The 15,564-nt window shown below is 39.1% G+C and overlaps 1 protein-coding gene across 2 annotated transcripts in view; it reads right to left on the bottom strand.

Moving 5' to 3' along the window:
• Positions 1-694: 694 nt before the first annotated feature.
• DCTD (dCMP deaminase) overlaps positions 695-15,564 on the bottom strand; it is a 31,586-nt gene continuing 16,716 nt past the window's right edge. For both annotated transcript variants that reach the window (XM_080589655.1, XM_080589654.1), the window contains exons 4-6: positions 7,404-7,520; positions 5,770-5,866; positions 695-2,017 (exon numbers count right to left, since the gene is read on the bottom strand). In XM_080589655.1, the coding sequence (XP_080445781.1) occupies positions 1,939-2,017; positions 5,770-5,866; positions 7,404-7,520 (293 nt within the window). In that variant the 3' untranslated portion in view covers positions 695-1,938. The remainder of the gene's footprint in view (positions 2,018-5,769; positions 5,867-7,403; positions 7,521-15,564) is intronic.

Here is a 15,564-nt window from a genome sequence, read left to right as displayed (position 1 = left end):
CATACTCTCCAGTGCTGCTGTTTTGTTACACAGAGAAGTCTTGGGGGGGGGGGGGGTGTATAAATTAGTGCATTGCATTCCTAAAAACACTTGAACTTTGGTTCAAAAACCTTTTGACTTATGTACACTCTACATTCCTGTTATCCAAGGCCTTATAGAAAAAAAAGCTTAAATTAACCTGAATCACAATGCATACATCTCATAAGTCTAAAAGATTAGCAATTATCTATGAGGAAAACAGCAGTTTTGCTGCCAAAAACAAAATTTTGCTTCTTTTCTCCCCTCTGTCCCATTGTCAGAACACTGTAACTTAAAATGCTTCTACTTATTAATTTAGGCCAAAGAAAAAGACGTGCATAAGCTGTTTTAGTGACATTTTATTAAAGTAATTTTTCAGGTTTCACCCTCCCCCTCCACATATGTGCAAATTTCTTCTTCTGGCAGTAAGCCACAGACCAATTCTGAGGTGGAAAACAGTTGTAAGAAAAAAAAAAGTCAGAAATTACTTTATAAACGGACACATTTTATAATACATTACAATGCTCCCTTTAGTAGCCAAATGGTTCGTGAACATTACCCTTTATGTAATATCACAAATGCACAAAATATGCTTTGCATATGATTGCAAAACCAGCAGCACTCTGGAGCCAAGCACATGGTTTAATATTATAATAATGAGTCTACTTCAACGTAGTGGATTTTAATAAGACTTTAATAATACTGGTATGAAGCCAAATTACATAATGTCCCAAAATATGAAACAAAGCTTTTACAGAGAAAATAAAAGCTCACTGAAGTATAACCACATTTAAAAAAAAAAGGCAAAACAAAAAAACAACCCACCAACAACGTTATCTAAACAAAGCCATTAGGCATATTTAATTTAAAAAAATCAAATTAGAGAAAAGGAACTCAAATCTATTCCCAGATCTCAAGATAAAATTAAAAAGGACATTATTTTAGGCAACATTTATGAAAATGAAGGTACTACGCCAGCACTGGGAAACAAGCTAACACCATAATTACCTCTTTTGGCACAGATGTGGATACGGGTTGAATATCTCCAATTTCTCTCAAAGGACAAAAAATGATTCAGTTACCTTATAGGTTAATTTTAAGATTGAACTATGTTGGATTGTCTAGAAACAACTTAGACCAATAATTTCCTTCTATACACGAAAACCAACTCCAAATAAGAGTCCCAAAAGTAAGAGACAAATGATTTACTCCCTCTAACCCTCTCAGTTCTAGAGTCTTGGGAAAAATAAGGAATTGAAAGGGCTCTGAAGCTTGCTCCATCATGGACCATTCTCAGAACAACTTCCTCTCTCACCTCTCCTCAAATATAACATTGTTAGATAGCAATTAAAAGAAAAATCAATATTCCATTGTTGGATAATGCATGTAGAAGATCACACATTCTTTAATCTGTATAGCCTTTAAAAATACTAGTGTTATGCTAGTTGGAAGATTACTATTTGCATGGATAACATTTTTTGTTATCTATTAGAATCAACTATTTAGACCCACATACCCAATAGAGAGATCAACATATATTAGCATATTCCAATGTACCTCTAGTTACAATAAGAACTACTGTTAAACCGAGTCTAAATGAATGCTGACAGCCTATCAGAGCATGTGGTGAAGAATACAGCAAGAATCAGAACAGTTTTCTTTACATACAGTATATTGTCTCAACTACACATCTCTAGACTTTTAAAGCAGATTTGATAAAGGCATTAAAATTTTTTAAGTAGATTTAGATTCCACGTGACAAGATGAAGTGAGGGGAACATTTTATGCCTTACATTTCTTAGAAGTTTACTTTAGCTATAGAAACCATTAAAAAGTTGCAAGTAACTTCAAGATGAAAGGCATTAGCAGCTTTTTAGAAAAGGATAATCACAGTCTTCTAGAGATTTAATGAGACTTAATTCACAGAAGCTTTTGACTTGGTCTGCTGTTAATTGAATCAAAGTCGATGATGATCTTGTTACATTTTGGCTTGAATTCCCTAAAATAAAGAAAAATACAGATAGTGAGTAGTTAAAACATTTTGCTTGCTTTAGCTCCAGCTAAATTTTTGAAAGAAAAAATCATCCTTGGATTCACATAGTTTTCATCTCTGTGGGAGCCAATTACAGTGCAACAGACTGCGAGAAACCTGGACAAGAAAGACTAAGACAAAAAAGACACATGGAGTGGGTTAGCCTTTACATTCTTCAGCTATTGGAGTTCATAAATTACCCAGGAGTCAAAGGACTTCTAACAACTTAGCTGCAGGTGGTGGCATCATGTTACCACGGCTGGGATTTTTGTTCATATATATTTATATTTCAAATACTTTACACATAAAGATGTATAGGTAAATGTGTTTGTATGCATATATGTAAATATTTCCATATACTGTACACGTTTATATACATATGCACGTGTGTATATAAAATATTTGAAATACATTTTGATGAATGTTTTGATCACTTTTTTTTTCCTCACCAAGTTTTCAAAGAACTTTGATATTTTGCCTCAGTGTATTTTAATATTTTTTGAGCTAGGGGAATAGATCACATTACATATTGTACTGGGGTAAAAACAAACTAGTTAACAGAGAATCATTTAAAAATTGTAACTTTAGAACTATAAAATTAATACAGACACAAAATGTTTCCTTTTATTATCATTAGAGCATCTGCTACAGCAATTAGTAAGTAAGGTATTTGGGGACTGAGCATATATTTTACAGTCTACCAGTAAACAAAGGATTATGCAAATAGTGTGGATTTAGTGCCTAATTAAGCTCTGCAATTCAGTTCAAGAGGTTCATTAAGTACCACCTACATCCTTAATAATCAATACAAGAATGAAGAATAATCAACATAGAAAAAGCTCATGCTGCTGACCACAGAATCTCTGAAGGACTGCAACACACTTTGTCCAGAATAGCAGTCCAAAATACAAGAAACATTCTCACCCTGGAGAAGTTACAAGATTTGACTTGCAAGAGAATGATTTATGCTTCTTAGTCAACCAGTCTTAGTAGACACAAAATACACTGAAGGACTAAAACTGAATTTCAAGTACTGCTATATTTTTTCATGGATGTTTCTTAGCCCAGTAGGTACCTTTCATCCTAAAATTTTATGTCAGAATTGTTATGTTTGCAAATTTTTCAAAGCCTTTGTATTAATATTGTAAGACTTTTTAGAGCTGCAAAGCCTCCCTGACTGCATAATTACCCTCACCCACAGCATGCTACTGCTATCAGACTGGCTGTTGAACAGATCGTAGAATGGTTTGGGTTGGAAGGAACCTTAAAGCCCATCCAAGTTCCAACCCCCTGCCATGGGCAGGGACACCTCCCACCAGACCAGGTTGCTCAAAGCCCCATCCAGCCTGGCCTTGAGCACCTCCAGGGATGGGGCATCCACAGCTCCTCTGAGTAAACTGTGCCAGTGCCTTACCACCCCCAGAGTGAAGAATTTCTTCCTTATACCTAAATCTAAAATCTCCCCTCTTTCAGTTTAAAGCCATTACCCCTTGTCCTATCACTACACTCCCCGACAAAGTCCCTCCCAAGCTTCCCTGTAGGCCCCCTTTAGGTACTGGAAGGCCACTATAAGGTCTCGCTTCTCTTCCCCAGGCTGAAAAACTCCAACTCCCTCAACCCGTCTTCACAGGAGGGGTGCTCCAGCCCTCTGATTATCCTCATGGCCCTCCTCCGGATTCGCTTCAACAGATCCATGTTCTTCTTGTGTTGAGAGCCCCAGAGCCCCCTTCAGGTGGGGTCTCACTAGAACAGGGTAGAGTTGGGGAATCACCTCCTCAGCCTCCTGGTCAAGCTTCTTTTGATGCGGCCCAGGATACAGTTGGCTTTCTGAGCTGCAACTGCACATTACTGGGTCATGTTGAGCTTCTCCTAAACAAACACACTCAAGACCTTCTCCTCAGGGCTGCTTTCTCCATCCAGCCTGTGTTTGTGCTTGGGATTGCCCCTGACCCAGGTGCAAGACCTTGCACTTGGCTTTGCTGAACCTCGTGAGGTTTGCACAGGCCCACCTCTCAGGCCTGCCCAGGTCCCTCTGGATGGCTCCCTTCCCTCCGGTGTGTCAACTACACCACACAGCTTGGTGGTGTTGGCAAACTTGCTGAGGGTGCACTCAATCCCACCGTACGTTACCAACAAAGATGTTAAACAGTGCCTGTCCCAACACCACTCATCACTGGTTTCCACCTAGACATCGTGCCGTTGACCACAACTCTCTGAGTGCGACCCTCCAGCCAACTCCTTATCCATGGAGTGGTCCGTCCATCAGATCCATGTCTTTCCAATTTAGAGATGAGGATATCATGCAGGACAGCGTCAAATGCCTTGCAAAAGTCCAGCTAGCTGTCAGTTGCTCTTCCCGTATCCACCAACGCTGTATCCCATCATAGAAGGCCACCAGATTTGTCACGCACAATCTGCCTTTACTGACACCACGTTGGCTGTCAGCAATCATCTCCTTATTTTCCATGTGCCTTAGCATAGTTTCCAGAAGGGTCTGTTCCATGATTTTGCCAGGCACAGAGGTGAGACTGACTGGCCTGTAGTTCCCTGGGTCTTCCTTTTTTCCCCTTTTTAAAAATGGGAGTTATGTTTCCCCTTTTCCAGTCAGTGAGAACTTCACCAGACTGCCATGACTTCTCAAATATGATGGATAGATCCGCCAGTTCCCTCAGGACCCTCAGGGACATCTCATCAGGTCCCATGGACTTGTGCACCTTCAGGTTCTTTAGAACTGCAGCGGGCTGTTCTTCATTATCCCAGTCCCTGCCTTTTCCTTCTGTGACTTGGGTGGTGTGGCCAGAGCTCTTGCCAGTGAAGACTAAGGCAAAATAGTCATTGAGTATCTCAGCCTTCTCCTGGGAGAAGGCCCTGCTTTGTTGCCCCTCCAACAAGATATCAGGGTGGTTGAAGTCTCCCATGAGGACCAGAGCTTGTGAATGCAAGGCTGCTCCTATCTGTCTACACAAGGCCTCCTCCACTTGGTCTTCCCATCTGGTAGCCTGTAGCAGACCCCCACTATAATGTCACCTATCCCTGCCTTCCCTTTAATCCTGACCCTGATTGTCTTTAGGTATCTCTGCCAGCGTTTTTAAAAATCCTAGTCTTTTTACTTAAGGCAAATATTCCATGCTTTACACTTTTATCACAAGAAAAGCTGACCAAAGAAGACTGGACACCTATAGGCACCAATAATTATATTCGTTTGGCTGGTTTGATACCTGCCTAAATTGACTGCAACGTGAAGATACTAAGCTTTCAATAAGTATCAGGTAATCCATACAAAATAAATTGGTCATTTCAGTCCAACTCATAGGATAATTCATGTTGTAAGGGAATTGAGGAGGTCATCTTATCAAACCTCCTGTTCAAAACAGGGTCAGTGATGACTCTGAGCACAATGTAACAAATGAACCATCACATTCACAATTTCACTGGCAGTCTCAAAAGAAAAGTCCAGGAATGAAAAGGAATACTCCAAGTGGACCATTTTCTCATACAAACGTTATGAAACTGAACTTCAACCATACTCTAGGGAAAAACAATGGTGCAACAGTCCATCAACCCAGTATCTTTTGCAGGCATACAGAGCAAGCCTGCTATCAGAGAAGAAAACATTGCACAATGCAAAGAAAAAAACAATTGCCCTAAAGTTGGTCTCTTTCACGCACCATTTTCTTCCTTTCCAAAATAAAAATAAAGTTAATTGAAAGTTCACTTGCCTGTATACAATACCAGCTAAATCAAACATCCGCCGTGCTGCTGTCATTTCAGTAGTGTCGTGATACTTGTCAGACATAAAAATAATTTCCTTTATGCCTAGAAAGGTCATACAGAAAAAAAAAATGTTAGGATTACATTGAAAGAAAATAAAAAGTAATGACATACTAGAACTGGTGCACAAAATCAGAAAAGACAGCACTCATCCACATACTTTAAAACTCTCTGGTACATCTCTGCTTCCCCAAATATTACAGGTTGCACCTGTATATAGGGGTGTGTAAGGAAAACAGTTCTCTTAAAAATGTTAGAAAATATTTTCTCCACTTTCACCTAAGTTTACCACAGAAAACCAGAACCAAAAGTTGCCAGCAAACCCGTAAGATAGATGGACTAGAAATTAAGTATTTTTGCAAGAAGTTATTGAAAACTTGCCTTTTTACTTCTCTAATATGGATGAAATTCCTCACAAAGAACTTAACCCCAAATGTCATTCCCCTTCCAAATGCATAGTTGTTTCTTTTTCTTTTGTTTTTCATTTCATAAATAACTTGCAGTCCCAGGTTCAAATCCTTATAAACACATATTGTCTCAAATGGTTGAACGATCTATGCCTAAATTAACGATTTGTGCCCTACTTAGAGGAGAAGCGTAAAGGCTGACCCAAGAGAAGTTACAAATGTTTCAGAGCTTATCAATATCTTACTGTATTAGCAAATACCATACATATCAATACACTGCTATTTTTCTGCTGACCTAGCTGCATAAGGAAAAGGATGAGTGACTGACTACACTGAGAACAAGCAGCGAATCTACTTTGAAAACCATTTGATTTTTATTCTGTAAATAAGAGAATTGTAGCATACAGAATATGATTGTCTTCCACCTTCATCCCTCTTCACTTCAAGCCTTACTGACCAAAATGAGGAAGTATTCTTTTTGCTGCTTTCTTTCTTCCTAGATTCCAATGGCCATTAGTGGCAAGAGGAACTCCCCAGAACAGCAATCCATGCTAAGGCTGCGAAATATACGCTGCCTTAAGCAGAGATTTTTATGGAACTGAAGCCTATTGCAGATATGGCTAATCTGAAAAAGGCGACACATTTAGGCCAGCACACTTGCTGCAGTGGCACAGATTTATAACAATTGTAATGAAAGACATAATTAAATAGGATCATAGAAGTCTTATGACATTTATGCGCAAAGATATTTTAAAATCTTCAAATATCTACTATGCATCACATTCAAATTAAAATTTCATGTATATACTCCCAACAGACCTTTTGTCATGCAGAAGTTTATTTCTTTCTGCCCTACTCTATTCAATGTGTCAGAGCACAGTAAAATTGACAGTAATTATATGCAAAGCCTGTGTTGTTCTTTGGCAGCTCCTGGTCTAAGAAGTTACAAACCTAAATTAGAAGCACGCTTAGAATCACAGAAGATGCAATTAGCACTGGAAAAATTTGGCACCATTCAGATGCAAAAAAACTCCACAAGTAGCATCTTATGAAGTTGACAGTGCAATTAATTTAGATCTAACAGCAGCAATTTAACATCAAATACATCCGTGATAAGATACCAACGAGACGGCAGCTCTGCAACCCTGACAAATCAAGCTGGCACTACTCCTTACCTGCCTGGATGATGAGCTTTGCACATTCATTACATGGAAATAAGGCAACATACATGCTGCAGCCTTTCACATCAGCTGAGTTTTTGTTCATGATGGCATTCAATTCAGCATGGCATACTGATTAAAAAAAAAAAAAAACACAATTCATAATACTGTTCATTAAAATAAATCAGTCAAACTAAAATTAAAGTGTTACAATATAACTGCTTACATCCTTTCAGAGGCAAATAGCTTGCACAGCTTGTCATAAAGGGCAGAGGAAGAAATAAAAGCAGAAATACCAAGATCAATGAAGGTCAATTGTACTGACCAGGTTGCCGATTAGTAATGATATCATTAAGCACATTAGCATTGCCATTTGCTAACACCTATAGCAGGCAACAAAGCCTTAGGCTGTGGGCCAAGTAGTTGCAACCACCCTAAGTGAAGCAATATCTCACAGCTTCACAACTCTCTAGAGAATCTAATTGCCAGTATAAAACAGCTCATTTATGTGTTTACATGCACAGATAGGAACATTCTTATGGTTATAAGAGCGCACTGTGTGCTCTTAAAGGCAGGAGAATCATGAAGTAAAACTGAGCAGCTCTGTCCTCTGGGTCCCAGAACTGCTCAGCGCTGCTGCATGATTCTCTCACCCCAAGAATACACAAGACACACTCAACCATAAAAACGTCCCAGCTTTAATATTAAAGCGAGTTTACTGCTCATTAAAAGGTGCCAGACTTCCCAAGCAAGAAAACAAAGTCCTCTATTTCTCCATGGATTTGAGATAGCCCAGGTAGAAACAGACAACCCTGCCTTATTCCACCATAACACAATAGCTCTTTCTGGACAGGTTGCAACTTCGGGTTCAGGTTTTTATGCTGTACACATCAGTACATTATCTAATGTGCCTCAAAAAAAGGTGAAAAAAGCTCAGTTTATGTCATCCACTCTGAAAAAAAAAACATTAGGAAAGAGGATCTCTGCTAGAACCTCCTGTTTACACCTAGAAATGACAGCAAGTTGCATAATTCATACAGCTATCTACTAAGAAACTGTCTGGTACCCTGACTTACTTCGTAAACAGGTGCTGAAGTGAAGTGTGGGTTTGAGCTCATCTAGAGACCTGCATGTGCAGAAACATTAAGCGTTTTTCTTCCCCTGCTTATTTTGAAGAATGGATTTTAAAAGTCTTCCTCTCCCTTGCATATATGGGAAAATTAAAACAGGCAAAGTTAAGAGCCCAGGTTCACAGTAGAGTTGCTATTATGTACTGACCCCATGTGTGAATGATCTCACTGCACAAAGAATAACTGAGTGTTGCACTTTCAACATGCAAGAACTGAATGGAAATGTTTTCCGTATGTGCTAAGGGTCTACATGGAATTTTCTATGTAGCAGCTAATGCACTAGAAATTTACAGCCTAACTTACAGCACACAAACTTTTCCATGTAGGCAAGTCACAAAGGACCAAACGCTTGCTAAAGAAGGCTGAGCATCAACTCCTACAAGCAGTCCCCAGAATTGCAATGATTATGCTGCCCACATACCTTCTCATAAACAGTAAAGCCAGAAACTAACATAAAAAATAGGAAATTAACAACAAAAAAGATTTCTATTACTATTATTTCTATTACTATTGTAATCAGCTCACACAACTTTAAACATGTACCATTAAGTATGTAAGATATACAATTTTATGAACTTAGAAGATTCAGAAAATACTTTTAACTCCAAATATATTACTGAGTTGCAGTAATCTTATCTTCACATGAAACAGCCACAGAATTATTTATCTGGGGCTACAAAAGATTGAGGGAAAAATAATTTCAGCAGCTGGAACCAGGTTGTGTTGACAGGTCAGAACCATCACTTTTAAGTTTCTTTGAACAACATACTTACGTCCCAGGCACCAGTCTCGAAGGCCTCCAGAAAGGAGGATGAGGGAATGTTTTCAAAGGCTTACAGAAGTCAAAAAAACCCTAATTCCTTCAGTAAATATTTTTCTTTCACTAAAACTCAGAAATCTTCAGCCATAAAACCAAACACATTTCATTATTAGTACTACAACAAGCTTCCTTCCTGCACTGAGGAGAAAGAGCCTTTAAGAAACTGCAGAATTCTGCAAATTTTCAACAACAAATCTCCCAAACAAAAACAATTTCAGGCCAAAAATAACTTGTAGAAGATAATCAGCTGGAGTAAGGGAGGGAAAAATTTTGCCTCCCGATCATGTTAATTCAATCTGAAGTTAAGAGCAACGACAACTCTCTAGAGTGGTGAGACAAAAAAAGACCAATGATAACAAGGAAGAAGTAGAAACTAATCATTCCAAGACAAGAATTAGCGGGGTCTCTAACAAAACCGGCAGGATTTAGTTTCAAAAACAAAAGGAGGTGGGCTTTGCATGCACACTGTTGCTCGACTAAATATCCCTTACTGCACAAAGGAGCTGAGAACTAAAGATTTACATTGATTCAAAAAGTCATGTTTTTTCTCCAGTATTTTTTTTCCAGTTTACTGGGCTATTAAATACAAAACGATCCTGTCTCAGTAGTTGGAACTTGGAAGATTATTATTCTGGGGTTCTGTCATTTTGTGTGTCTTTGTTGTATACATTTCCCTAGACATCTGCTACTGGCCCCTGTACGAGGTGTTATGTTAGATGGTCCATAAGAAGGTACAGGCATCAGACAAATATTTTCAGGTTTTCTGCCATCGCTCTTGATCCCCTTTTTCTCGTTTTCCCTCTCTCTGGCAGACAGGCATTGACTATTGACCCATTTATAGATAAGAAATTTCTATGAGTAACAGATTATCTCATAGACCTGCCAAACTTTGTATTGAGCATTACTGAAGGAAACAGAAATCAAATCCAGGAGTTCAAAATCTCTGGGTATAATAAGTACCACATTTAGGGTATTACGAAGTTTTCTAGCCTGTTAAGAGCTCCAACTAGGATTAGTAACATGTTGTTCTCTCTCAGACAGTAAGAGGCTAACTTGCAGTAACCTTTCACAGGTGCACAGCATTCAGAACTCTGAAAGCTGTTTATTTAAACAGACTGGTAGAACTAAGAGTTTTTACAATACCTGTGGGGGCCCCCAGTGTCAGTAGTGTTTTGGGTTATTTTTTCTTTTTTCCTTTTTTAAATATTATTCACATATAGTTAATATTACACTAGGTCTGCAACACTGGTTTCTATGTTGGAAAAGTGACTTGAAAAGTATTCTCTAAAGACTTCATTAGCTGAAGAAATAACCATGCAACGAGAAGTTATTGTGTCCTGTGACATTCTCACCACCTGCTACAGTGTTCGTGAGAGGAAGAAAAAAAAGCAGAGGAATGACTGCTTCATTACTGCTAGTATTAATTAATACTGTGTTTCTATCTTTTCTAATTGCATATTGCTTTGTGTTATGTATGTGAGATAGCACTCATCCTTAAGCCTACCTGTAAATAGGCGACCCCTAATAACCCTACTCATGGTCATTTTTCAGTAATTAAACACTTACCATGAACACGTTCTTGCAGTGTCAGAACTACTCTTCCCACCTTCTAAAAGTGTTCTGATAAATGATTTTATAGGAACCATATGATTATTCAAAATACTTATTAATTCTGTTAAAAGACTTATATGCCTGATGAAGACCTGAAGGGACCACCATAACATGTCACCTTTTAAAAAGAAATCAAAAGGAAGGCCTCCAGGGAGTGACCTGATGTGATTAATTACTAACAGAAACAGACTAGGAATTTGGAGAAATTGCGTACTAAATATGGTGTTACGTTCAAAAGGAATACAATTAAATGCATACAGATTGTCATGCAACAAGTTTTGACCTATTTATTAACATAAGATTTTATACTGCCACATTAACAAACTTGACAAATACTACAGGTTCTTGATACAGATATATGGTTCTGTTCCAAAACAAAGCTGTCACAGAAATAAATATAGGGAGTTCTGTAATTTGGCCCACTTGTTCCTCAGTCCTTTGGTAAGATCTGCACTTTTTGACATTCTTGCCCCTCATCCATTCAGTCTTTGTCCAAGCTCCACCTCTACTGTTACTTTCTACTCGCTGGACCTGACACTTGACACAACAAGGATCACAGAAGGGACTGAGATATTACTGAAAAGCACAGGGTCTGGAGTGCCATCCCTTGGGGACAGTGGTCAATGGATCAGTAATTTGTAGAATCATGACTTTTTTTTTTTAACCCTTTGCGAAAGCATGGGGATGGGTGCAGGTGACTACATTAGCAGAAGACAGGACACTGATGTAGGGCTGATGCTGCCCTCAGCCCTTCTTCCTCTCTGTGTCAGAGGAAGAGCTGTTGCTGTGGTCAGGGCAGGAAGGCAAGGATAACATGACCAGATTTCATTGGCGTCAGCCTCTTCAGACTGCAGTCAGGAAAAGGGAACAGCCCCACCTCACTAATTTGTTCTCTGAAAAGGGAGAACTGGGCAGTGAAGCTGGGGCCTACTCAGCCCATCTACAAGCATCACAAAATCTGCCAGGGCAGGCCAGGGAAGCCCCTTTCAGAATCTCAGAAGCACTAAGCTAATCCAACCCATTTTCCAGTTCCTCCCACACTGCTCCAAGTCTGTTCAAATCTCAGCAAGAACACCGGGCTGTTTCTTAAGGGACAATCAGAACAAGAGAAATTACTTTCAGTGTTTCCAAATGTCCAAGCTTTCTAGAGATTTGGTGTGTGACACAAGAATCGAAAAGATATCCATGCAGGACAAGAAAGTGAGTGGCTGTAGGTGGAGACTGTCTCCTATAGATCCCCCTTCCAGTTGAAGCTTCAGCTTTGCACTGCCAGTTGGGAAAGAGAGCATCACACTTCTTCATAGTGCCTTATCAAGTTTTGTGCTGTCAAAATAACAGCTTCCACAAAAGTAACATTTGCCTGAATATGTTCAAGTGTTCATCTCTTTAAAAAAATGACGAAAAGCTCATAATCCTAACACGACAAAATGTTGCTAACAGTTTGTTTCATTTTACACAGCAGGTACTCTTCAATTAGAGTATACTTTTTGCCACAGCACATATTTTATCATATCTGAACCTGTATAAATATTTGTAAGCATATTTACTGAATATTTTCTCTATTGCTTAGAGGTTTCTATATTTGCCAGTCATTTTAATTTAAAACTCTCTTAATTGGAGACTGGTTGTCAAATAGATGTTCTTAGATTACAGTGGAGACAGAGGGCATAACAGGAGCACAGCAACTAGCATTAGTGGGAAGACTTACGTTAATAGGAGAAAAACATAGTACTTTAAATGATCAGTGAGAGGAAACAGTGCATCATCAAATCCTTGCATTCATCTAACAGTAACAGAGGGCACTCACTTTGACACTGAAAGCCAGAATTCTGTCTAATTATTAGGCAGGTTCTACACACTGTATTGAACACAAAGCTTTAGGAAGAGCTTTTAATAACATCTTAGTAAAGTAGGTATCCAAAACCTTTCTCCTGTGTGCACAGAAACATCCCCATTCCTGTCACTGACTGGCAGCCTGGAAAGAACCAGTTCCCACAAAGCAACAAAAGCCTGATTTTGTGCTGTGAAAGATGGCATCCTGCAAAACACTAACTACTTTCTGACATAACAAGGCCATACTACTTAACTGTTCAAATATATTCTGCAGCTCGAAAGAAAAGTTCTAATCAGTTTCAAAACTCTCACAAGGAATGTGAAATATGGGTACAGGCAATCCACATCAGGATTCCAGTATTGTACAAATGCAAACATCTGCATTCTCTAAGGTAAAGAGAGCACTACCTACCACATTTTCATGCTTTCTTTCAGTAGCAGCTCAGATTACACTTAGGTACGAGTAAATTCCTTGGTTTATTTTTTTTTTCTTAAATCAAGCATAGCCTGTTTCTTAACACTGAGCTGAACAGAAGCCATACTTCAGGGTGCCGGTTAGATGCTTACAACGTACCGTATATTGCAGCAGACACAGATAACTGAGACACTAGGGAATTTCAAGCCAACAGGTTTCAAGATGCAGTAAAATTTAAGAGTGATGGGACTTGTTTAGCCTTAAAAAAATAAAAGTTCAAAAGATTACTGTTATCAGTAAGTGCACAGGGGGAGGGAGAAAGGAAGAAGCAGCATTGATGGCACAGAGTAAGAAACGCTAAAAGAACAATGCTGGCATACACAAGAATGTATAAATTAACGATAAATAAATCTAGCATGGAAAGAGGAAGTTTTCTAGCCACGAAACAATGAAAATGATCAGAGCTGTGGGGTCAATGTACCCATCTGTTCTGCTGGAGCTCAATAAATTTATTATAGGATCATCTAACACACTTCTGCAAAGATAGCCTCTGGGCCCAATCCCCTGCTATGTCTGTGCTACTAAACACAGACAGGGCCAGGGACTGACCCTTGGCCCCGAGGCCAACTGGCACAGACTGGCTCCTGCTCCTCCTTCTCGGGGCTCCAGCAGCACTACATAGCACTTGGCCCCAGGTTTCCTTGCGGCTCCACATCTCCAGAGTCCCATGGCAACACACACATATTTTGTATGTTCAAAGTGCATAAAGAAATGAGATGGCTTTTTTGCAGCCCACCAGTGGTATTTTCACAGCATGAAACAGAGTATGCATTGCATATCCCCCAGTATGGCCTGAGGGAGGGAGGAAGGTTAAGCATACCATCTCAGCAGGCTTTGCATGATAAGCCCATACAGGATGAGACTTTTCTTACCGCCTTTCTTCCACCCTGGCTTCTGGAACAGTGTCTGAGTGAGCCATTTGCAGAGAAACACCCAGGCTTTGTTCTGGAGAGAGCCAGTCAGGGTGGTCCAAAACACCCTGTGAAAAAGTTAGTTGATGTTTATGCCTAAACTAATGCAGTACGTAAAACCAGGAAGGAGGTCAGCACTCAAATTCAACGCCAGTCCTTTCCTGTAGCGCCAGAGACGCATAAAATAGCTCTAGAAGGCATTTTCCAGGTTACTGTGGTGGTACATGCACAACTGTCATCAGCTTTACCCAATAAGTTACATTGCAGCTCTAGTGAATACAGTGCCAGCATTCCCATGATAAGCTAATGGAGCACATAGTAAGATTGTATCGTCTGCGAACAAGCTAGTCAGGAAAAGTCAAGGATAAAAAGTTCAATTTACACAAACGCTGTGATGATTAGTAAAAGCAGAAAGGAAAACATGACAGTTTAATGAGATTTTAGCAGCGATTCTATGTGTCTCCTTGCATCTACCAGAATTTTTTAAAGCAGAAGATTATTTTTTTTATATATATACTTGTCTGGTCTGTCAACTGTGCTATCAAGATTAATAAGAAACTGCTAGAGTTTAAATGATCTGTGAATTACAAAATAGGTCGTTTATTCATCACAGCAGACATTTTACGTTACAAAGTTGTGATTTTTTTTAATGAGGTGAAGACTAAGATTCTTTGGGGGGAAGGGTGCTACTTAGACCAATTCCTAGAAAGGAAATCAGCTCTCCAGGCTGTTAGATTGGTTAGTGCATTTTTTAAACGTGTTACGAGGTTTTTACATGCTAAAACATTCTACATCTTTTGGAGTCAGCGTTAACTAAAAATAAAAAAATTCTCATGTTATCTCCTGCTAAAATTCCCCACAAATCCATACTTTTTTTTTTTAGTTTAAGTTGATCAACTTTATATTAGAATGCCCTGTTTCTGCATCTCTCCTGGAACATGCTTACATCCCAAAGACCACCCACGCTGATCTTAGTTCAGAACTGAGACCTAACAGCAAGCATTACGACTCAACCAAAATCAATATTCTGTCTTCAGTACTTTGTATTTAATCAATGGGCTAATGCTTGTTTCCACACCCTATAAATAAAGAGCAGTCATACCACGCTGTACCGTTATGGGACCTTCATTGTACGTAAAACCACTGCTGCTGTGCCTTAGAGCAGATGTTAGAATTTGGCAGGAGCTGGCCCTACCATCAGCAATGCATCTCTTATGAAAAATAATATGAAACTGTATCAAGTTTAAGAGTTAATGTTAGAGGTTTTACAGCAAATTGGTAAACTGAATAAGGACAAGTACCGGAGTTGTAAGAACTCAAATACAAAACTGATTGAGCTGAACCACTGCATATAATCTTTCACTTCAATGCTACAGGAAACTGGAACATGTAATGT

Source organism: Anser brachyrhynchus (genome assembly GCF_964034855.1).
Source record: "Anser brachyrhynchus genome assembly, chromosome: 4".
NCBI lineage: Eukaryota > Metazoa > Chordata > Aves > Anseriformes > Anatidae > Anser > Anser brachyrhynchus.
This window is presented reverse-complemented; position numbering and strand designations above follow the sequence as displayed.